We start from the raw sequence: 25,607 nt of genomic DNA on the forward strand, positions 1-25,607 counted from the left end.
TTATAGAAATACACACAAAAATCATAAAAATAAAAATAAAGATGATCCCCATCATACTTAAGGAGTATGTTTAACTCTGGGGGGAGAGAGGAATAGAATGAAGAGGGAGGTACAGTCTTCATCTGCACCTGTAATATATATTTCATATTTTAAGAATCTAAAGTAACTCAATAAAATATTCATTTTTGGGTTGGGGATACAGCTCAGTTGGTAGAGTGCTTGCCTTGCAAGCACAAGGCATGGGGTTCAATCCTCAGCACCGGAAAAAAAAAAAAAAAAAAAAAATATATATATATATATATAACATATATATATATATTCATTTTTGTCAAATCTTGGTGATTGATACAAAAGAGTAATGTTAATTTCACTGTATTCTGAATGAATATTCAAGAATTTCAAGCCCACGGTCAATGGCTTGAGGCGGAGAGAGGATCACCAGTTCAAGGTCAGCCTCAGCAATTTACAGAGGCCCTAAGCAATTTAGCAAACCGGCTGTTTCAAAATAAACAAAAGGGGTGGGATGCTAGGATGTGGCTCAGTGATCAAAAGCCCCTGGGTTCCATCCCAGGCACCCAAAAAAAAAAAAAAAAGATTTTAAAACAAAAATTTTAACACAAGTTTCTAGGCCTGCTTCTTAAGAGAACTGCATAAACTAAGCACTTTTTAGTAAATATGTTATAAAAGGTCAAAATAATGTGACCCAAGTAAACATCTCTATTCTTCTATAGTCTGGTACAAAGGAATGGATTAGATTTCTCATTCTTCTGCCTTCCGAGTTTTCAAAGACTTTTATGCAGTAAGGAGTTAGAAAATACACTCTCCAGTCATATCTAGAGACAAAATCCTAAATAAAAAACCACCCTGTTTTTACAAAAGACCATAATTTTTTCTTCTTTTTTCCCCATGTTGGGAATCAAACCCAGAGCACAGCACATGCTAATAAGCAAATGCTCTTTTCTGAGTTATATCCTGAGTCCCACAACTTAGTACTCTTACTACTACTTACTATTTATCTCTAATTATTACCACTATTTCATATAATATTTCTGAATAATCATCTTTTAAAAAAATTTTGGTAGTTGTAAGTGTGGTCAGAATGGCTTTATTTTATTTGTTTATTTTTATGTGGTGCTAACAATTGAACCCAGTATTTCATACATGCTAGGCTAGTGCTCTGTCACTGAGTTACAGTCCCAACCCCTAAATAATCCATCTTTTAACTGAAGATTATTTGTATAGAAAATAAAATCTAAGAGTACCATATGGTGTCTATTCTCTTTAAGTTCACTTTGATTCTCAGCCCAAAATATAAAAGACTAACAATGATCTATTTTTATAGTTTCTGGCATAAAGTCCAGACTTCTAATTCACTCAGATTTGCTCCTAGATCAGATGTCTCTAAAAAGAATTTGAAGTCATTCTCAAAACTTTAGGGTGGCTTAACTTTATTCTTATGATGACCTTTTTTTCCCCCTGTACTGGGTCTCACAAACCAGGGAAGCACTCAATCACTGAGCTAAATCCCCGGCCCTCAAAACGATTTGAGCGAAATCATTTTTGTTCAAATGATTTTCTAAAGTTCAGAGTATGTTGTACAAGAAAGCTGCACTGAAAATTAGAACACCTCAATTCTAATCCTAATTGTGTCACCACAGAGTACCAAGGTTCTAAGTATATAAAATTTCTCTTATCGGTTTTTTAACTGTAGCTTTTTTTAAAAATAAATTTTTTTTTTTAGTTGTAGATGGATATAGAATCTTTATTTTTATTTATTTATACGTGTTGCCAAGGATTGAACCCAGTGCCTCACACATGCTAGGTAAGTGCTCTACCACTTAGTTACAACCCAGCCCTGCTTATTGGTTTTAAACACTGGCATTTCACATATGATTTACTTCAGGAAAGGGCTGAGCTGCTTTTATAAAGTATAAAATTTTCTCAAGATAACCACTAAAGTTTCTTTCAGATATAAGATGGTGGTTTTCAATGTATTTTTTCCATTTTAAAAATTCTTGGCCATTATAATTTTATTCTTAGACTGAAGACTGATTTATTCCTCTCAGACATTTTAATTGCCAACTGTCCAAAATGGCTACACAAATCAAACCAAAAGTTCCTGTCTCAAAATAAAAATAAAAAGGGATGGGGATGTAGCTCAATGGTAGAACACCCCTAGGTCCAATTTCCTATATTGCCCTCTTCCCAACCACGCCAAAAAAAAAAAAAAAAAAAAAATGCTGGGGAATGTCCTTCAGTGGTGCAGCAACTTGCCCAGTAGGTTCAAGCCCTTAGGTTCAATACTTAGTACTGCAAGGGATTTAAAAAAAAAAAAAAAAAGATAAGAAATATATTTTTGTGGTTATAATTAGTAGAAAAAGTAAGCAATCGTGTTAAATTTAAAAGAAAGGCTGCAATTCAACAGGTTTATGTATTACATAAAATAAAAATGAAGGGTGAAAAATAAAAAATGAGATGGAGTCACATAAAGGTGAAACATCGAAAAGAGTCATTAAGTTTTATCACTAGAAGATTGGGTTAATAATTTTATGATTTCAAGCTCGGCGCAGTGGTGCACACCTATAATCTCAGCGGCTCAGGAGGCTAAGGCAGGAGGATTGGGAGTTTAAACCCAGTCTGGGCAACCGTTGCTGAGGTGCTAAGCAACTCAGTGAGAGCCTGTCTCTAAATAAAATACAAAACAGGGCTGGGGATGTGGCTCAGTGGTCCAGTGCCCTCTGAGTTCAATCCCTAGTACCCAAAAGATAACAGTAACAACAATAATTTTATGATTTCATTCTCAAGTTAAAATGTGCTGTGAACACTTATTTCTTATTAGAAAGTACTCAGGCTACCTCTGATGTACATAATGAAAACTGATTACCTTATCTGGTGTTGACTCCAAAGAAGGTTTCATCTGATTATCCAACTGTGGGTCAGGAGATTTTATCTGATTATCCAACTGACAATTTTCAGTAGCCCTTTTTGTTGTTTTATTAATTTCACCTGTAGTATCAATAATTTTAACTTCTTCAGATTTAATTTCTTTCATTTTTTCCTGTCCACAAGTTACATTTTTATCATGTGGCTTTGTCCCTAAAAATGCACTCTGAGTCACTGCATGATGCATTTCTAAAACTGGTGGTGAAAAACTGGTTTGTAATAAGCCCAATTTAGGGGAAACTTGAGAGTCCAACTTATTTTGCTGTACAGAGTTAAATTTTGAGAGTTTAATTTTAGTCCAGTTGGAGTTCTTCTTAGTTGAGCTGTTTATTCCATTTAGTATACATTTCACAGGCTTTGTTTTTCTACTGGGAAAGAAACGATTACACTGCACATCCTGATTTGTTTCCTTCTGATGAAGTATTTGTCTTTCAACATTAGTTTCTTCCAATTTTACTTCTGTAGGCTTCTCCTCCTTTATATTTTCCATTTGTGAAGATTCCTTTTTTACCTCTACAGTATCTGATTCAATTTCACCAGCAATTTCTTCACAGAGCTGGAGAATGCTACCTCGTTTGCTCTTTCCTGCTTGTTCCAACTCATTATCTACACTTTGTTCAGGCACTAATGGCTGTAGACATTTTTGGGATTTTGTGCTAGTATTCACTTGTGTATGAACTGACTTCTTCATTTCATTCTTTTTACAGACCTCAGAAGCAGCCACTTTTGATCTTTTTGTCTCAGAAGTTACAGGCACAGGTTTTATTTCTTCTTTTCTAGTAGACTTCTGAAGACACTTTTCAGATCCTTGTATGCACTGTGAACTACAAGTAGTCTGATGCTCTACTTTGCGTTTTTTTCCTTTTGGGGAATTTATTACTTCATTCACCACTGAATTTGCATCCTCTTTACAATCAGACTTTATTTCCAGTACTTTTCTTTTCACATGCTTTTGACTTGTTTTAAATTTATTAGGTTTACTTTGAATATTGTTACAGTGCTCTTTTCTTGGTGGCAAACTTTGTTTAACTGCTTGAATTCCACCCTGAATTTCTCTACTACGCAAAGACCTTGTTGAACACTCTGTTAACTGTTGTAGTCTTTGTGATCTCCGGTTAAGCTGCTCATTTGCTTTAAGTGTTTCATGTGCTAATTTTTTCTGACATAATTTCTTTTTTTTGGTCGATTCTTGTGACTGCCCCTTCACAGTTAACATACTTTTATTGAAGGATTTGGCAGCTTTTCTATCATTGGAGGCTGCCTTTGCTGACCTTGTACTCATGCGAGTTCCCAATTCAGGCTGATTTAATTTACTTCTGGTGGAAGATTTAACCAGTGACTTTACAACTTCCTTTGAACTTGACTGTTTTGTTAGATTGTTTTGAGAACCTTGAATTTCTATTTTCAAATTCTTATCTTCACTTTCTTTAATAGCTTTGGAGGAATTTTCTTTTGATTTCTCCTGAATGGACATCATTCCTGAGTCTTCCTTTTCTGAGTAGTTTTTAAGAGGATTTTTGTGTCCTGGTTGGTGCAAAATGCTGAATATCTAGTATTATTACTGAGGAGCAGGTCTTAAAAAAATCAACTTTAACTGATGCTAATATACATTTTCAACAAAAATACTAGTCTGCTTCAAGCAAGGTTTCTGTCATTCCTAGGACACAAGAAAGCTGGCATGAGTGCTGATATTTCCTTTACACTGGACAAGGCAATAAAAATTTGAAGAAAATTTAATTCTAATTTTATATTTTCATACTTTTTTGATGAAAAGAAACTTAATTCATGTTCAATTTGTTTTGCTAATTTGCAATTAATTTTGCTTTCAGGTCTAGCCCTACTAACTGGAGGAGTTATTTACCAGTAACCTGTCTGTTTTGACAAAAGTTTTGAAAACTTTCTTCTTCTGAAATCTACAGTTACTGGACTTTGATTCATTTGAAACATGTCTTATGGCTAACACGTTTCTTTTCTTGTTTGCTGAGTCTGTTGGTTTGCAGTTCTTATTTAACCTCCTTTGTTTAACAAAATACTCTATTAATATAGATATCCTTTTGTGCTGCCATTTCTGAAAAATTAAAAAATAAGAATTAAATTTTGTACAATCCATAAAATAAGAGCAATACTAATAAATACAACACAGAAATAAGCTTGATTTAAATAAAATCCAACTCCTCCTTTTGAAACATTCACTGTGTACAATTAAGACTAACAGATAAAAGAATACCAAACAGGTTCCTACAATCAGTAACTTGTCTTACATAAATATGGAATAGTTGAAAATCTACTTATTCCTTCAGGTTTACTTACAGTTCTTTTCCAACAAGATAGAACTGATGTTTCAGCCACCATAACTCATGAAAATCTGATAAAACCATTCCTTATAACCTGCTCTTAAAACATTACACAGCACCTAAAAGAGAAAGTATTTTTTTAAAGTTTTAAAAGACAAAGAGATGCAACCATTCATTCACCTCTCATCAGTCAAATATAACAATCTATAAATCCACATTGTCCTACCATTAGTCTTATTAAGTTTTCAGAGCTCGCTTCATGCAAAGCACTTAATTCTAGTATTTCTACCTTGAACCTATGGTATATGCATCCAATGGAATGGGGGCTGTGGAAAAAAAGTTTTAAAATACAAAAACAATTCCTAACATAAACATAAAATGGATTAACCTGGTAAAGTAAAATCCTATTTGAGGAAAAGCAGTTCACATATATATATATAGGGGGAAAAATGTTAAAGAAGGGAGTTTTAAGTACAAACATCTATTTCCATCCAAAATGCACATAAAGAGAGAGATACAAACATAGTAAGGCAAAACTACTAACCCAAAAGACAAAAAGCAATACAGCTGATAAAAACTTTTTTTTTTAAGTATGGAAGTTATAGAAGTCAAATAATTAACCTTGCAAACTCAAGAAAATCTGAATCCTAAGCTAGAAAGAGAGAAAGCTGAGAAGCAACTCTATTCATACCACAGAACTCACAACTAGGGAATTGGCATGACCACATTTCATAGGAATCAGGGATGAAAATGGACTCCAAGAAAGTAGAAAGAATTCCACATTGCCATTCTAATTACTAGCACCCAGAAGACTGCTTTTGCATCACCCCCTGAAGACTGGAGGTATAAATCTCTGGAGAGGAACAAAAGATCTTTTGATCAGTTGAGGGCAGAAGTCGTACTGTTAATGAAGGAATACAAACCGATTACTAAAACCTACTCCCCTCTACCCACAGTCCTCTTGAGATAGGGATTTAGGAAAAGGAAAGAGAAATACAGAATCTGAAGAGAAACACACCCTCAAGCCACTGAAATGCAGAATCAAGTCACAGAGATACAGAAAACACAGTTGCAAACCTTGGCCCACTCCCTTGTACAATGAGGGAAATACACAAGGACAGGAAAAACGGTGCAATACTGCAGCTCCACCCAGAATCCACCTTCAGTCCAGTTCCTGAAACAGCCCTTCTATAAATATTGGACCCCCCCCCAGCCCAAGTCAGGCCTGCTTCTCAAGACAATCCACACTTTCTCTTGAATGTGTTATCTACCTTCCTAAATAACCTCTATCGATGCCTTTGCCTGGCTTGTGCTCAAATTCTTTTCTGTCAAGTATGCCAAGAACGGCAGATCCTGAGTTGAGTTCCCTCTCTCCTCTAGGAATTCCTCGTACCCTTCTCTGGAGACATCTCTTCTCCCATGAAACTCTGACTACTCAAAGCTACTAGAAGATAACAACCAAGCCTAAATGTTCTGGGAAGGAAAATTGAAATATTGAGGAATCACCACAAACACAAGGAAAACCTTAACATGGAAGGGGAAAAAAAGGAGCTTTGAAGAAACAAACTGTACAGCGACAAAAACTAAAAATGGCCAGGTGTGGTGGAGCACACATGTAATCCCAGTGACTGAGCCTGAGACAAGAGAATCCCTAAATTCAAGGCTGGCCTCAGCACTTTAACAAGACCCTGTCTCAAAATAAAAAATAAAAGCTGGGGAGGTAGCCTAGTGGTAAAAAGACCCTGGGATAGATCCCCAGTACAAAAAAAAAAAAGTAAAAGCAAAAGCCTGATTTTAAAATTTATATGGATATGCAAACTATGTTCAAGAGTCAAAGCATTTTTCAAAAAGAACAAAGTTGAAATACACTCCCATTTCAAAATCTACTACCTAAAGCTATAATAATCGAGACAGTATATAATACCCACAGAAGGACAGAGATTAACAAAATAGAAAATCCAGACCATTTATGGTCATAAATCCATTTATGATTAACTAATTTTTTGGTTTATTTTCCACATACTGGGCATCAAACCCTAGGTCTTACTCATGCTAGGCAAGTACTCCATACTACTGAGCTACATCTCCAGTCCTTTTTATTTTGAGACAGGGTCTCACTAAATTGCCCAGGGTGGCCTCAAACTTGTAATCCTCCTTCCTAGGCTTCCAAAGGAGCTGAGATGAGAGGTCTGGGTCACCCTGCCCAGTTATGATTAACTAATTCTTTGGGTTTTTGGGGAGTTTTTTGGCACTGGGAATTTATTAACCCAGGAGTGCTTTAACACTGAGTTCCAACCCGAGTTCTTTTATTTTTTATTTTGAGAGAAGGTCTCACTAAGTTTCTAAGGGCAGCCTCAAACTTGCAATTCTCCTGTCACAGTCTCTCAAACTGCTGGGATTATAGGTATGTGCTACCATGCCTGGCTGATTAACTGATTTTTGATAAAGATTCCATGGTGAGTCAATGGAGAAAAGAATGTTTCAACAAATGATGCTAGAATTACTGAACACCCAAATGAAAGGTAAAAAGAGAAAGGATAAACAATCTTCACCTCACACTACCTATAAAAGTAACTTAAGGTTAATCACAAACCTAAATGTAAAACCACAGAATTTCTAAAAGAAAAAAGGCAAAAATCATTGTGACTGACATAAAGTACATGTGTTTTTTTGTTTTGTTTCTTTGTTTGCTGTGGTATTGGAGTTTGAACCCAGGTCATCAAACCTGCTAAGCAAGCACTTAAATTCCTGCCTTAAATTCTTTTTTATTTGGTAGCAGGGACTGAACTCAGGGATACTTAACTACTGAGTCACATCCCCAGCCCTTTTTGTATTTTATTTAGAGACAGGGTCTCACTGAGTTGCTTAAGGTCTCACTAATTTGCTGAAGCTGGCTTTGAACTTCAATCCTCCTGCCTCGGCCTCCCAAGTCACTGGGATTACACAGCACCCTAGCCTTTTTTAAAGTTATTTTGAGATAGGGTCTTTACATGGAGGCTGAGGTAGAAGGATAGCAAGTTTGATGCCAGGTTCAGCAATTTAGTGAGACCCTGTTTCAAAATATAAATGAATAAATAAATGGACTGGGGATATAGCTCAGTGGTAAAGCATCCCTGAGTTTAATCCCCAATACCGAAAAAACAAAAAATCTACAGTGCTAGCAGCTCAGTCACTGCCTGGGGTCGATTGTTATAGTGAGAGAGGAACTTTTTGCAGCGATGGAAATGTTCAATATCTTACCGTAGTGGTGATTTCCATGAGTGTTTACATCTGTCAAAACCCAATAAATTGCAATTTTAAGAGGGTGAAGTTTATTGTATACAAATTATACTCTCAAAAAGCCATCCAAAAACAAAGAGTTAAACTAAAATTAATTTGGACTTATGGCCAAGAAAAATTATTAAGCCAAAAAAGCAAGGTACAGAACAGGGTACACAACATACTCCTATTTGTATAAAAAGGGAAATACGATATGATGGGAGAAAGGAAATACATATAACCATAGGTTTGCTTAAACACAGAATAGGTGGAAATGTAAAAAACAGCAATAGTATGATTTCTGGGAAAGACAACTACAGGACCAATTGTCAGGAGTGTGAGAAAAGCTTACTTTTCAGTAAATATTAATTTAACTGTGGTCCTGGGGATCAAACCCAGGGGCCCTTCACCATTAAGTTACATCCTCAGCCTTCTTTATTTTTTGAGACAGGGTCTCACCAAGTTGCTTAGGGCCTTGAACTTGCAATCCTTCTGCCTCAGCCTCCCAAGTCACTGGAATTACAGGCATGAAACACCAAGCGCAGCTCTTTTTCTTTTTTTTTTTTTTAATTTTGAGACAAAGTGTTCCTAATTTGCCCAGGCTAGCCTTAGACTTGTGATCCTCCTGCCTATCTGCCAAACAACCAGGATTACAGGAGTGCACTAACCATGAACAGTCAAAATATTTGATTATGTAAACATATGCCATTGTCAAAAAATAAGTGTTACCTTTCCCTGAAAATATAAAAATATTTGGCATAATGACTAATCATCTTGAGAAACATAAAATTATAAAAGTATAAGCAGCTTACCGTAATGAAAAGAAAATCATATATCACCTTTTTAAGTTGAGTGATGATGCCTCTAAATGATGTTTCCAATTATTTCCTATATTTGGGAATTAAAAAAAAAAACTCTATAGCTAAAATAAAACAATCATTGAAAAACCACAGTATACTAAAAAATAGTGTCTTCCAACTGATATACTAAAATAACTTCGACTAAGCTAGACTAAGCAACAGTCTAGTGATGATTTTTCACTACTGTATATGAAACATACTCAACTGCCAGATGGTTACCACCTCAATCACAACGATTTTTTTTTTTTTTTTTTTTTTTTAAATAATCATCATCTTCTACCCCAATTGCCACCTCCAAGAAAGAAATATACCCTCCTTCTCAACTGATGTTGAGTTTGGTCACACTCCTTACTCTGGCCTCAAGGCAGACAGAGTATACATTCTTGACCCTATATCTTCGGTCACCTTACCTGCCTTAGCCAATGAGATGTTAGGAGCAATGATGCAAACATTTTAATATGTCTTTGTGAATCTGGGCTTGCCCCTCATATCTCTGTTATCACCAAGAGAGGAGTTTCACCAGGAAATTGCTGCCCCTCCAGCCCAGGCCACTGAATAAACACGAGGTAGAACTGAGTCAATCTCTAAATGAGGGGCCAAGTCAAATACACAGAGAGAAGTAAAGTTCACCTACACCCACATGTTATAATAGAGGTGATCAGTCAAGCCTAACCTAAATCACTTCAGTCACAGGTGCGCTACAGGTGCGTTAGCAAGACTGATATTGTAAGCGACTAAGGTTTGGAAAGTTTCTTGTACAGCAAGTGTTATTAATTTTTCTGGTCTGTTCTAAATTTCTCAAAAATTAAGCCTCATAGGAATAATAACTTGAAAATCAAAGTTCATTTAAGTTCCTTTATTACTTTAGAACCAAGAATTTTAATTTTTAAAAGATCAATTAGCCAGGCACTACGTCAACACCTATAGTCCCAGTAACTCAGGAGGCTGACATAGAACACCTTTGGCCCAGGAGTTCAGGGCCACACAGAGCCTGAACTTTTTTTTCCCCCCTGCTACTAGGATTTAACCCAGGGGAGCTTTATTACTGAGCTGCATTCTCAGTTCTTTTTGCTTTTTATTTTGAGACAGGGTCTAAGTAAGTTGCTGAGGGCCTAAGATACAGAGGCAAGCCTCCTCCTGCCTCAGTCTCTGAAATCGCTGGGATTAGAAGCATGCACCAAAATTTCAAAAGACCCTGCACTCTTAAAAAAATATAACAAATTACTTAGCTTACTTCTACTTCTTTCAATTTCCAAATATTTTATTTTTTTTCAATTTCCAAATATTTTAATATAGCAATTAATTTGGCAGTTGGAACCTACCATGGAAAACAAGTGATATACATACATACAGTGATTGTCAATAGTCTGGTTAGGTATACTAAGAATCACTTAATTTCAGTTTGCCCTACATGCCAAGGCATCACTAATCTAGCACTATACAACTTAATAACTGCCCTTCCTATTAAATATAACCTGGCAACTGAGAACCAAAATGCATTCTCTAATCTGCTGACAAATTAACCTAACTCCCACCACAACCCAAAAGTAGCTTAACAATGATATGAATCTGATACAGTTATCTCATCTTAGACAAAGGTGCTATAAACATACACTGGAGAAGACAGACTCTTCAACAAATGATGCTGGGAAAACTGGAAATCTGTATGTAATAGAATGAAATTGAACTCCTATTTCTCACCCATGGAAAACTCAACTCTAAGTGGATCAAGGACCCAGGCATCAGACCAGAGACCCTGTGCTTACTAGAAGAAAAAGTAGGCCATCATATCAGCTTAGGAACCAACTTCCTCAGTAAGACTCCTAAAACGCAAGAAGTAAAATCAAGAATCAATTAATGGGATGGGGCTAGGGCTGCAGCACAATGGTAGAGTACTTGCCTAGTATGTGTGAGGCACTAGGTTTGATCCTCAGCACCTCATAAAAATAAATGAATTAAATAAAGGTACTGCATCCATCTGTAACTAAAAAAAAAAAAAAAAATTTTAAGAAAAATGGAATGGTATCAAACTGAAAAGTTTCTTCACAGCAAAGGAAACAATCAAGAACATGAACACAGATCCCATAAAATAGGAGAAAGTCTTTACCTATACCTCAATAGAGCATGAATCTCCAGGTTATCCAAAGAACTCAAAACAACATCAGAAAAATAAATAACCCAATCAATAAATGAGCGAGGAACTGAACACCTCACTGAAGAAATTCGCATGGTCAAAAAAAATACATGGAAAAATGTTGAAAATCTCTAGCAATTTGAGAAATACAAATTAAAACTACACTGAGATTCCAATTCACTCCAATCAGAATGGCAATTATAAAGAATACAAGTAATGAATCCAATGAAAGAGAAATTAGGAAAATTACCACATTCACAATAGTTTCAACAAAAATAAAATACATGGGACTCAATCTAAAAAAAGAGGTGAAAGACCTCTACAATGAAAACTACAGAGCACTAAAGAAAGAAACTGAAGACCTCAGAAGATGGAAAGATCTTCCATGCTCTTGGACAGGCAGAATTAACATTGTCAAAATGGTAATACTACCAAAAGCATTATACAAACTTAATGCAATTCCTATTAAAATTCCAATGACATCTTCATAGAATTAGAAAAAGCAATCATGAAATTCATTTGGAAAAATAAAGACACCCAGAGTAGCCAAAGTAATCCTTAGCAAGAAAAGTGAAGCAGGAGGCATCACAATACCATATCTTAAACTACATTACAGAGCCACAGTAACAAAAACAGCATGGTTTTGGCATCAAAACAGACACGTAGAACAATGGTACAGAATAGAAAACACAGAGAAAAACCCACATAAATACAGTTTTCTCATACTAGACAAAGACGCCAAAAATATTCACTGGAGAAGAGATAGCCTCTTCAACAAATGGCGCTGGGAAAATTGGAAATTCATATGTAACAAAATGAAATTAAACCCCTATCTCTCACCCTGCACAAAACTCAACTCAAAGTGGATCAAAGACTTAGGCACTAGAACAGAGATCCTGCACCTAATAGAAGAAAAGGTAGGCCCAAATCTTTACCACGTCAGCTAAGGAACTGACTTCCTTAACAAGACTCCTAAAGCAAGAGAAGTAAAATCAAGAATCAATGAATGGGATGGATTCAAACTAAAAAGCCTACAGATCGGGAAAAAAATCTTTACCACATGTATCTCAGGTCAAGCACTTATCTCCAAGATATATAAAGAACTCTAAAAACTTAACAACAAAAAACCAAATAACCCAATCAATAAATGGGCTAAGGAACTGAACAGGCACCTCACAGAAGAAATACAATCAATCAACAAATATATGAAAAAATGTTCAACATCTCTAGCAATCAAAGAAATGTAAATCAAAAAAAAAAAAAAAAAAAAAAAAAAAAAAGAAATGTAAATCAAAACTACCCTGTAAGATTTCATCTCACTCCAGCCAGAATGGCAATTATCAAGAATACAAGCAACACTAAATGTTGGCGAGGATGTGGGGGAAAAGGTACACTCATACATTGCTGGTGGGGATGCACACTGATACAGGCATTATGTAAAGCAGTATGGAGATTCCTCAGAAAACATAGAATGGAATCACCATTTGACCCAGTTAGCTCACTCCTTCATTTTATACCCAAAGGTCTTAAAACCAGCATACTACAGTGACACATCAATGTTTATAGCAGCTCAATTCACAATAGCCAAATTATGGAACCAACCTAGATGCCCTTCAACAGAAGAATGGATAAAGAAAATGTGGTATATATACACAATGGAATATTACTCAGCCATAAAGAAGAATGAAATTATGGCATCTGCCAGTAAATGGATGGAGCTGGAGAATATCATATTAATCAAAGCCAATTCCAAAATACAAAAAGCCAAATGTTTCCTCTATATGTGGATGCTAATTCACAATAAGGAGGAGGGGGTTAGGGAAAAATAAAGAGGCACTATAGATCAGGCAGAGGAAAGTAAAGGGAGGGGAGGAGTCCCAGGGGTAGGAAAGATAGTAGAATGAATCCGACATTATTACCTTGTGTACATATAAGATTATATGGTATAATTCTACAACATGTACAACTAGAAAGAAGAGTGAGAAGTTATACTCCATTTATGTATGATATGTCAAAATGTATTTTACTGTCATGTATAACTAATTAGTACAAATAAAAATATTTTTAAAATAATAAAAAAGAATATAACAATAAATGTTGGCAAGGATGCTGGGAGAAAGGCACTCTCATACACTGTTGGTAGGACTGCAAAATGATGCAACCATTCTGGAAAGCAGTATGCAGATTCCTTAGAAAACGTGGAATGGAACCACCATTTGACCCAGTTATCCCACTCCTCAGTTATATACCCAAAGGACCTAATAACAGCATACTACAGTGACGCAGACACATTAATGTTTATAGCAGCTCAATTCACAAAAAACAAGCTGTGAAAACTTAGGTGTACTTGGACGGAAGAATGGATAAAATGTGGTATATATACACACAACGGAATATTACTCAGCCATAAAGAAAAATGAAATAATGGCATTTGCCAGTAAACAGACAGAACTGGAGAATAGCTAAGTGAAATAAGCCAAAACCAAAATACAAAAGGCAAATGTTCTCTCTGATATCTGATATGTGGATGCTAACCCAAAGTAAGAGAGGGTGGGGAGGGGAAGAACAGAAATCCATTGGATTAAACAAAGGGCAGCAAAGGGAAGGGAGGCAGGAAGGGAACAGGAAGGACAGAAGAATTAATGGGACATAACTTTCCTAGTCTTGTATTTTAATACAAAACCAGGGTAACTGCATCATGTACAACCACAAGAATGAGATCCTAAACAGAATAAAGTACACTCTATGTATGTATAATTTGCCAAATATAGTCTACTGTCATATATAACTAAAAAGAATTTTTAAAAAATGATATGAATTTGAGGACCAAAAAATTATAACTAAACTTTACAGAAAATGAACACTGCAGAAAATTCCCAATAACATTTGCCTTTTCCTACAGAAAGATATTTATTAAAAAAAAAGATATTTATGAGACATGTTAGAAAATAAGAAGTTGAGAACACCCAACTTCCCACCTTGCTTCATAAGGAAATGTGCTCACATTTTAATCATTAACATACTCTGAATGTATACCATCCAATATGTTCTTGTATTCTGTCATCCAAAATACAAGACTTTGTGGAGTATGGGGCAGAACACTAGAGATTAAACTCAAGAGGGTTTTACCACTGAGCTACATCACCAACCCTTTTTATTTATTTTTATTTTATTTTGAGACAGGGTCTTGCTAAATTGGTGAGGCTGGCCTCAAACTTGCAATCCTACCTCAGCCTTCAGTCACTGGGATTACAGACACACACCACAATGCACAGCTCTTTAAGTTTAAAGTAATGTTTAACAAAACATTTTATAATTGAGATATAATTCCCATTCCAAAAAATTCACTTCTTTATAGTATACAACTTAGTGCTTTTTAATATAGAGTTAAGCAGCAATCACCCTTACCTAATTACAGAATATCTTCCTTACCCCCAAGAGAAATCTCATGCTCATTAGTCATTCCCTATCCCCTCTGCCCTTGCTCCATCCACAGCAAATACTAATCTACTTTCTATCTCTATGGATTTGGCTATTCTGGACATTTCATATGAACAGAATCATACATGTAGCCTTTTGTAACTGGCTTCTTTCATTTAAGCATAAGGTTTTCAAGGTTCAACTGTGTTGTTACGTGAATGGTAACTAATTTCTTCTTATGGCTAAATATTATTCCACTAAATAGATAGATCACATTTTGTTTATACATCCATTAACTGAAACATGTGAGACTGCATCTCCTTTTCTACAATAAACAGTGAAGCTATGAACGACCCTACATGTGTTTTTCAATGAACACATTTTCAAGTCTCTTGGGTATATACCAAGAATTACTGAGCCTTCTGATAACTCTGTTTAACTTTTTGAGAGATTACAAGTCAGCTGCTACCAGCTATTTATGAGAGTTCCAATTTCTGCACATCTTTGTCCAAACATTATTGTTTTTTTTTAAACCTTTGTCATCCTTGTGAGTGTATAATGCTATCTCATTATAGTTTTAATTTGTATTTCCCTAACAGTTAATAACGATCATCTTTTCATGTGCATACTGGTAATGTGAGGAATAAGAAAAGTGTCTCTTCAAATTCTTTCCCTGTGTTTGTTTGTTGTTATTTGTCTGGGGTTTTGCTTTAATATTTTTGTTTTAGAGGTTGATAGACCTTTATTTTATTCACTTATTTTTATGTGGTGCTGAGAATCAAACCCAGCACCTCACACATGTTAGGCCAGACCTCTATCACTGAGCTGCAACCTCCTCCCTTTTGTTTTGTTTTGTACTGGGGATTGAACCCAGGGGGTGCTTAACCACTGAGCCACACTTTAATTTTTTTATTTTGCCTTTTTTTTTTTTAATTTGGAGACATGGCCTCGCTAAGTTGCTGAGGCTGGCTTTCAACTTGCCATTCTCCTGCCTCAGCCTTCTAAGTCATTGGGATTACAGGCATGCATCACTGTGCCACACCTTTTCCTGGTTTTAAAAATTGGTTATCTTTTAATTATACCACTGAGTTGTAACAGTTCTTTACTGAGGTATTAAACTATTATTATTAGACCTATTTTTTTTTTGGCGGTACCAGGGACTGAACCCAGGGAGGGGTGCCCTATTACTGAGTCACTTCAGAGCTCTTTTTATTTATTTTTTATTTTTTGGGGTACTGGGAATTGAAATCAGGGGCACTCATCCACTGAGCCATAAGTCATATCCCCAGCCCTATTTTGTATTTTATTTAGAGACGGCCTTACTGAGTTGCTTAATGCCTTGCCATTGATGAGGCTGGCTATGAACTCTTCAACTCCCACCTCAGCCTCCCAAGTCGCTGGGATTACAGATATGCGCCACCTGGCCCAGCTTTATTTTTTTATTTTAAGACAAAGTCTCACCAAGTTTCCAGGCTGGCCTTGAACCTGGAATCCCCTTGCCTCAGCCTCTCAAATAGCTGCAATTACAAGCATGTGCCACTGGCCCAGCTTCACTTTCTTGACAGAGTCCTTTGATGCAAAAGCCTTTAACTTTGATGAAGTCTAATCCATTTTTTCTTCGCATGTAATTTAGGTGTCATCTAGAAACCAGCGTCTGCTCCAAGACCAAGAAAATGTTCACCTATTTTTTTTCTTCTATTAGTTACATAGTTTTAACTTATATTTTAGATTTCTGATCGATTTTGAATTCATTTTCATCTAAGGTATGATGTAGAAATAAAAATATTCTGTTGTATGTGGATATCCAGCTGTCTCAGCACCATTTACTAAAAAACACTATTCTTTACCCACTGAATTGTCTGTTTGGCATCCTTACTGAAAATTCTATTAAAAATTTTTTAGGGGCTGGGGTTGTAGCTCAATGGAAGAGCACTTGCCTAGCATGTGTGAGGGACTGGGTTCAATCCTCAGCACCACATAAAAATAAATCAAGGGCTGGGAGGTACTTCAGTGGCAAAGTGATTGCCTCACATTTGCAAAGCCCTGGGTTCGATTCCCAGTTCCAAAAAATAAACAAATACATAAATAAATCATGGGGTTGGAGTTGTGGCTCAGTGGTAGAGCACTTGCCTAGCACGTGTGAGGCACTGGGTTCAATTCTCAGCACCACAAAAAATAATAAATAAAGCTATTGTGTCCATCTACAACTAAGAAAAAAATTTAAAACTAAATAAATAACAAAAAATTTTTTAATTTTTTTTTTTAAGCTGGGACTGGGCTCAGCGTGGTGGAGCATGCCTGTAATCCCAACATCTCAGAAAGTAGAGGCAGGAGGATGGAAAGTTCCAAGCCAGCCTCAGCAACTTAGCGAGGACTTAAGTAACTCAGTGAGACCCTGTCTTTAAATAAAAAAGGAAAAGGGCTGGGAATGTGGCTCAGTATTAAGCGTCCTGGGTTCAATCCCCAGTACCAAGAAAAAAAAAAACTGGGGCTGAGAATATAGCTCATGATGCAGCTCAGTGATAGAGTGCTTGCCTAGCATACCTGAGGCCCTGAGTTTGATCCTCAGTCAATACTAGGGGGCAGGGAGCTAATAAATGTCTGGGTTTATTTCTGGACTCTCAATTTTAATTGATCTATATAATTTTATACCACTACCACACAGTGTTATTATTTTAGCTTTTTAATAAGCATTTAAATGAGGATGTGAGAGTTCCTCAATTTTTAAAATCTTTTCCAAGCTTGTTTTAAGTTATTCAGTGTACCTAACATTTCTGCGTGAATTTTGGGATCAACTTGTTAATTCTGCAAAATAGTTGAAATTATGATAGCAATTACACTGAATTTGTAGTCAATGAGGAAAACTGTCATTTTAATAAGTCTTTCAATTCTTGAACATGGGTATCTTTACAACTGATGTAGAGTGTGTGTGAGAGTTGGGGTGCTAGGGATAGACATCAGGGTTGCTCCACCAGTAAGCTATATTCACAACCCCTTTTTAATTTTGAGATACAGCCTATGCTAAGGCTGGTCTTGAACCTGTGATACTTCTGCCCCAACTTCCGGAATTGCTGGGATTACAGGTATGTGCCACGAAGTCTAGTCTTTTTTTTTTTTTTTTTTTAATGATGTTTTGAAATCTGTGTCTATGTCTTATATTTTTGTTAAGTTCATCCCTAAGTACTTTATTCTTTTTTATGCCATTTTAACAGAAACTGTTTTCTTAATTTCCATTTCAGATAGTTCATAAGTGTACAGAAATACAATTAATTTTTGTTTGTTGATTTTGTACCCTGTAACCCACCTGAATTTAATTAGTTTTCACTGGCGTTTCTTGGTGGATTCCTTAGAATTTTCTACATGTAAGATCATACCATCTGCAAATACGGATACTTTCATTTACTCCCTTCCAACTGTATACCTTTTATTTCTTTTCTTTGCCAAAGTGTCCTGGCTAGAACCTCCAGGCCAATGCTGAAAGTGATAAAAGCAGAGATTCTTGTTTTGTTATTGATTTTAAAGGGAAACCTTTCAGTCTCTCACCATGAAGAAGTATGATACTAGATGTGAGTTTTTCACAGATGCTCTTCTGTATCTAGCTTGTTGAATGGCTTTATCACAAAAGGATAATGAATTTTGTCAACATGTTTCCTCTGTATCCACCTAGGTAATTATGTGGGGCTTTTTCCCTTTATTCTGTTAACATGGTATCTCATGTTGATTGATTTTCGTATGTGAAACCAACTTTGCACTGTTGGGAAAAGTATGATCCAATCATTGCATGTAAACCTTTTTGTAGGTTGCTGGATTTAGTCTGTAAATATTAGTTGAGGACTATTATGTACATGTTCATAAGGAATACTGATCTGTAGTTTTCTTATGAGGCTTTATCTAATCTGGGTATCAGGACGTCACCAGGCTTACAGAGTGTAATGTATAAAGCTGCTCTCCCGCCCATCAGATGCAGCCATTTTCCCCGCCTCCCAACCACTTGTCCATCTGTGAACATCCTAGCTAGCTATTGGTTCATCAGTCAGCTTGCAAGTATCCTTCTCTGATATTGGTCCCCTGTTAGCCCAGTGGAATTCAACTGTTTTACTATTGCTTCCCTGCCATCTTTTCCCTTCCTTCTGTCTCTCCTCCTCACTTTTCTCTATCCTCCTCGCTTTCCACTCTCTCTAGCGCGCGCCCTTTCTTTTCCTTTCTCTTTTCCTCTCATTTTCTCTCTTACCCTGCCTGGAGACACTCTATTTGCTTAATAAATTCCCTTATGTGATTTCCCATGTCCTGCGTGGTTTCGTGGGATTTCCTTACACAGAGTAAGATGAGATGTTCCTTCCTCTTTTATTTTTTGAGAAACTTTTAATTTTTTGTTTTATTTTATTTATTTATTTTTTGTAGTACTGGGGGATTGAACCCAGGACCAAATGCGTGCTAGGCAAGCACTCTACCACTAAGCTACATCAAGCTCAACTTAGTTTTTGGAATGTCTATAAACATTTAGTGGATTTCACCAGTGAAGCTACTTGGGTCTGGGCTTTTCTTCTGAGTGATATTTATTTTTATTATTATTATTAATTCAATGTCTATTCCTTATATGTCTATTCCGATTTTTGATTTCTTCTTGAGTCAGTGTCAGTAGGTTCTATCTTTCTAGGAATTTTTCCAAATTTATACAGGTTACCAAAATTATTAACATACTATTGTTTATAGTATTCCCTGTTAAAACTTTTTTATTTCTGTTACAACTGTCCCCCTTTCATTCCTTAATTCAGTAATCTGAATCTTCTTTCTCATCTTAAAACCAATAAAAGGCAAAAGTAATTTAGGGAGTGAGGGTATAGTTCAGTAGTAGAATGCATGCTTAGCATGCATAGAGTTATGGGTTCCACCCGCAACGCTTGCAAAATAAATATATAAAACTAACACAAGAGCATTAAAAAAATCAAATATTTAAAGAAATGTAAAGATGTACAATACTTTTTCACTAAAAACTGCAAAACATTACTTAGAGAAATTAACGATGTCCTAAAAAGTGAAAAGACGTATCATGTTGAAGTCCTCAGTATTCTTTCTATTGTTGTGGTAAGAGATCAAACCCAGGGCCTCAGGCATGTTAGGCACTGGCTCTACCACTTATCTACACCCACAGTACAAGATTCAATATGCTTAAAAAACCTATTACTCTCATTGGGTATGGTAGTGCACACCTGTAATACCAGTGACTTAGGAGGCTCAGGAAGAAGGATCCCAAGTTCAAGGCAGGCTGGGCAATTTAGTGAGACTGTCTTGAAAAATAAGGGTAGCTTAATGGTAAAGCACCCCTGGGTTCAGTCCCCAGTAACCAGGTGATTTTCAGGGCTAAGAATGTAGCTCAATGGTAGAGTACCTGCCTCTATCACTGCAGACCTAAAAATTGCATGTACTCTGGCTTGTGGCTGGATTCAATATAGTTAGTGGGAGGCAGTGAGACCACTAAAAGCAGAGTGAGAGGAGCATATTTATTCATCAGGTCACTACAAAGGGTCTCCTAGTTCTTTGTGACAAGATGTGAGTGAAATGTGAACTCAAAACAAATTCAGAGAGAAAGAAGACTGAGAACTCAGATGTCCCAAATTCCCCTGAATGGTCCCTGCCTGCAAATGAATCCCACCCTCAACCAGGGTCATCTTTTGGTCACTGGAACTAGAGCAAGTGCCTCAAAAGGAAAATACCAATTCTCCTCAGGTACAGAGAATCAGATCTCAACACAGTTCAGAAAAATGAAAGACCAATTGTAGAAGGAAATAGCCTCTACACTTACTATTGGCAGGAGTATGGAGAACAAGAGAATACATTCTAAAGGTAAAAGACCATGGGGGGAGGGGCACAGGGATCACGAACGATGGAATACAAGGCTTAATAAGACCAAATTTACTGTCCTAAGTGGGCTTACCTGATATTCTCTTGCTGTGAAGGGCCAGATAGCAAGAATATTAGGCTGTAATGGTCCACATACAATATCTCACATATTCTTCTTTGCTTTTCACAACCTTAAAAAAAAAAATACAAAAACCATTCTTAGCTCAAGGGCTGGGGCAGTGCAGGCTGAGGGGAATAACTGGTCAAATTTGGCCCAAACAATATTTACCAACTGCTAGTCCTTTAACAATTATTTAGATAACCTATGAATCACTGAACAGTCACCTTTGTTCTTGGATTTCTGATTCTTCTGTTAAAACTTCACATCAATCAATTCAACATTAACAAGTCCTGTCTACATTCAAAAAACATCTAGAATCTCATCACTCATGTGTGTCTACCATTATCACCTGGTCCAAGCTACCTATACAGAATTTTTGCAATAGCTTCCTAATTAGTAATCCTGTAATCAGCTGTGATCCCTTCCCTACTTCTCCCCCAGTTTCTTCTTAATGTAGCAGCCACGATGCTCTTATAAAATTTAAATCCAGACTGTTTTGTTTCTTTGCTCAAAACTCTCTAAGGACTTCTCATCCCATTTAAAGTAAAAGCAAAAGTTGGCAGGTCACAAAAGTTGGCACATGCCTCAGCAACTCAGGAGACTGAGGTAGAAAGATGGCAAATTCAAGGCTAATCTCAGCAATTTAGTAAGATCCTAAGAAATTTAGCAAGACCCTATCTCAAAATTTAAAGAAAGTTCAGTAGCAAAGTACCCTGGGTTCAATAATTCAGGGCCAAATTTTTTTTACAAAGTAAAAAGTAAAAGCAAAGGCTCAATGTTAACTATTAGCTACTTTCTAGTTCTGCCCCTGCTCCAGTCAGGTTGTCCCCTTGAATACCTTAATAAATACATTCCTAAGACTAATAAGCGTTCTAGGCATATCAGCTTTCAAAGGACCAGTAATTTTTTGTTCCAGAAGGCTGGGGGTGTAGTTCAGTGGAGGAGCATTTGCCTAGAATGTGTGAGGCTCTGTTCAGTCCCCAGCACCACACACACACACACACACACACCCACCCACCCACCCACCCACCCTCAAAACTAGTTTTTGCAGTACAAGGGACACAACTCAGGGTACTTTACACCTGAACTGCATCCCAGGTTCTTTTGTTTTTGTTTTTTTTTAATTTTGAGACAGGGTCTCTCCAAGTTGACCAGACTGGTCTTGAATTTGCAATCCTCCTGCCTTAGCCTCCAGTCATTGGGATTACAGGCATGTGCCACCACATCCAGCTCAAAATTAATTTTAATACGAAAACTAGAAAGTGCACATACACATATATCTACCTTCTATAAAATACAAAAAACCTAAAGCAATAACAAATAAGCAAAAAAATTTTTGTTTGTTTGTTTGCAGTATTGGGGATTGAACCTAGGGCCTCAAGCATGCTAGGGAAGCACTCTACTACTAAGTCATACTTCCAGCCCCTAGCAAAAACATTTTTAACAGATCATGAGCTAAGCCAAATGGTCTACCACTACCAAGTGTAATCAGTAAAAGGAGCAGATATAATTCAATTTTAAGAATGTTACAAATAGATACCAACAAATCAAATAAAAACAATTACCCTAATACCTCAATGAAGCCCCTTTCCTCTTCCAAATCACTTTTTTTTTTTTTCTTCTTAAGCAGAGCTGCTATGGTGTTAGGTAAACAGGGATCATCAAGCAGACAGTCTTTATTTACTTATTTTTAGTTGTCTATGGACCTTATTTTATTTAATTGTATGTGGTGCTGAGAATCGAGCCCAGTACCTCACACATGCCACGCAAGTGCTCTACCACTGAGCCACAATCCCAGTCCCAAAATCGCTTCTTTTCTTTACAAGAACCCTACAAATATTTTACATAATCTGCTCTTGATGTTTCAAATATCACTGAACTTTCTAGCTAGCTATCTTAAGTTGTGGTAATTCCATCAGAAGACTAATTGTAAAATTCAGCACAGTACATCTCTCAATCTAACAAAATTTACAAAAGTACTTTTCCCCCAAGCCACTACAAAATTCAGGTAAACAATCCAGGGCCGTGTACATGCTAGGCAAGCGTTCTACTGCTGGAATTACAGAAAGGCACCACCATGCCATGCTCAAATTCAGGAAGCCTTCTAACCAACTGGAAAAGATTTCTAAAAAAACAGAACAAATTTTCAGCAATATTTAGCTTGAACATGGCACAAAGAGGACTATAAGGTCTACCAAGAGAAGAAATCACACTTACATTTAAGCCTTCAATTGATACAGATCCATTTATACCAATCAAATGCAAGCTCCCCTTGTCTATTGTCTCTTCCCTTATTACCTTCCTCCTACCTTTTCTTCCATTGCTGATCGCCTTCTTAACCAATAAGTGTCCTTCCTTTAACCTCTTCACATAATGCAAATTCTACCTTCGAGCTCTAATTAAAAACTGACTTTTTTCCAAACTATCCCTTTCCTCTAAAACTCTCTGGTAGAGGTCTAAATGGTAGTCTCAAAAAAGATGTATCTCTGTCCTAATCCTTGGAAACTGTGAATGTGATTTTAGTAGGGAGAAAATTTATTTGCAGACAACAATTAAGGGTCTTGAAATGAGATCATCCTAAATTATCCAGGAGAGCTTTAAATCCAGTAAGAAACATCCTTATAAGATAAGACACAATGCGTGATGGTGCACTCCCAGCAGCTGTGGAGGCTGAAGCAGGAGGATCACAAGTTCAAAGACAGCCTCAGCAACTTAGCAAGACCCTGTCTCAAAATAAAATATAAAAGTGCTGGGGATGTGATTCAGTGATTAAGCATCCCTGGCTTAAATCCCCAGTACCAAAAAGAAAAGAAATTAAAAATTGTTTGAAGGAACAATTATTGTTTTAAGGAATAATTATTTTGAACTTAAAATATAATTACTAGTTACTAAAAACATAGCTGGGGTATTCTCAGTGTTAGAACACATGCTTGGCATAAAATGAAGCCCTGGATTCCATCTCCAGCACCAAAAATATAGTTAAAAACATAAAACATCACAACTGAAGCAACAACAGACCATTAACAGAGAATGCAACAGAATACACACCACAATACAAGGTACTGCCGCTAATAAATTTTTCCTAACTTTCAGAGAATAAATCTATTAAGCTGGTACAATGCCACACCTGTAATCCCAGTTACTCAGGAGGCTGAGGAAGGAGGCTTCATACAGGAGTTCGAGTGCAGCCTGGGCCAATCTCCCCAACTCAAAAAGAAAAAATTAGGAGTAAACCTTACTGGACAGTGGTTTAAGTCTTTAATCCCAGGCACCTGGGAGGTTGAAGAAGAAGGGTCACAAATTTGAGGTTAGGTCTCAAAAAAAAAAAAGATTAGTGGGGCTTAGCTCTGGGTAGAGTGTTCCTCAGTTCAATCCCCAGTACTGCAGAGAAAAGAACACATCTATTACACGAATGGCCCCAAAATAAAAGTAGGTGGTATGCATCAACTCATTTATGTGAAAGTAATAGCTGGAGATTTAAATTTAATAAAAGAAAAACTATACACCCAAAATCACTAATATTTAAGTAAATAAATAAGAAATAAAGATGCCAAAGTGGAATTTCGACAGTCATTAGATATAACAGGTTCATAAACTACACAAGTATAAAGTAATTCCATAATACATATAAATTAATCTGTCATATTTAGGTATGCACAACACAGAAAACACACTGGGCTGAGGCTACAGCTCAGTAATAGAGTACTTGCCTAGCATGCGCATGGCCCTGGGTTTGATCCCCAGCATTACAGGGGCGGTAAAATGTTGACACTGATCACCTCTGGTGAGATAAAAGGTGAGAATAAAAAGTACATAAAGAGGGCTGGGGAAATAGCTCAGTCGGTAGAGTGCCTGCCTTGCAAGCATGAGGCCCTGGGTTCGATCCCCAGCACCACCAAAAAAAAAAAAAAAAAAGGTACACAAAGAAGCCAGGCAGTGACACATCCCAGCTACTTGGCATGCTCAAGAGGCTCACAAGTTTGAGGTCAGCCTGAGCAATTTAGCAAGACTAAAGTAAAAGGCTCTGGGGCATGAAACTTAAGTGGTAGAGCATTTACCTAGCATGCAGGAGGCCCTAGATAAAATATAAAGATGACCCTAACAAAGTATGACCCTCCCAAATACATACTGTATATACAAACACAAATTCTTTAGAACTATGCAGGGCTGGGGATATAGCTCAGTTCATAGAGTGCTTACCTATCAAGCACAAGGCTCTGGGTTCAATCCCCAGCACCAAAAAAAGAATAAATAAATCCTTAAATAGAACTATGCAAAATGCACAGGAAAAGCTAAAAGAGAATTTGGATATGTTTACACAATAGCTTGAACCTAAATGCTCACAGCATTAATCATAAAAGCCAAAGTAAACACAACATAAATCTATCAAGTGATGAATAAACAAAATTTGATATCTTTGCACAAGACTATTATACTCAACCATAGAAAGGAAGAAAGTACTGACAAATGAACAGCATGGTTGAACCTTAAAAATATTAGGCTAAAAGAAAAAAACCAAACACAAAAGTCCAATATCGTTGATGTTGATTTCTTTTATTTCCTTTTGGGTGCATATGTGGAACAGAGGATTTAACTGGATGTTCTACCACTAAGCTACACCCCCAGCCATTTTTTTTATTTTTCATTTTGAAATTGGGTCTTGTTAAGTAGCTGAGTGTTTTGCCAAGATGCCGAGGCTAGCTTCAAACTTGGATCCTACTGCCTCAGCCTCGCAA

At 36.6% G+C, this 25,607-nt stretch overlaps 1 protein-coding gene across 6 annotated transcripts in view; it reads right to left on the reverse strand.

Annotated features, from left to right (window-relative positions):
* Window positions 1-25,607, reverse strand: part of Esco1 (establishment of sister chromatid cohesion N-acetyltransferase 1) — a 76,250-nt gene that overhangs the window by 45,178 nt on the left and 5,465 nt on the right. For 2 of the 6 annotated variants that reach the window (XR_007105176.1, XM_047526358.1), the window contains exons 2-4: window positions 20,845-20,941; window positions 5,254-5,356; window positions 2,885-5,011 (exon numbers count right to left, since the gene is read on the reverse strand). Coding sequence is in view for 5 of the 6 variants with exons in the window: in XM_047526358.1 (XP_047382314.1) it covers window positions 2,885-4,420 (1,536 nt within the window). In the remaining variant the exon portion in view is untranslated. Of the gene's footprint in view, window positions 1-2,884; window positions 5,012-5,253; window positions 5,357-9,307; window positions 9,384-20,844; window positions 20,942-25,607 lie in introns of all 6 variants that reach the window. The other 4 variants (XM_047526360.1, XM_047526362.1, XM_047526359.1 and 1 more) reach the window with 4 other exon arrangements.

This window comes from Sciurus carolinensis, chromosome 15, assembly GCF_902686445.1.
Source record: "Sciurus carolinensis chromosome 15, mSciCar1.2, whole genome shotgun sequence".
Classification (NCBI taxonomy): Eukaryota; Metazoa; Chordata; class Mammalia; order Rodentia; family Sciuridae; genus Sciurus; species Sciurus carolinensis.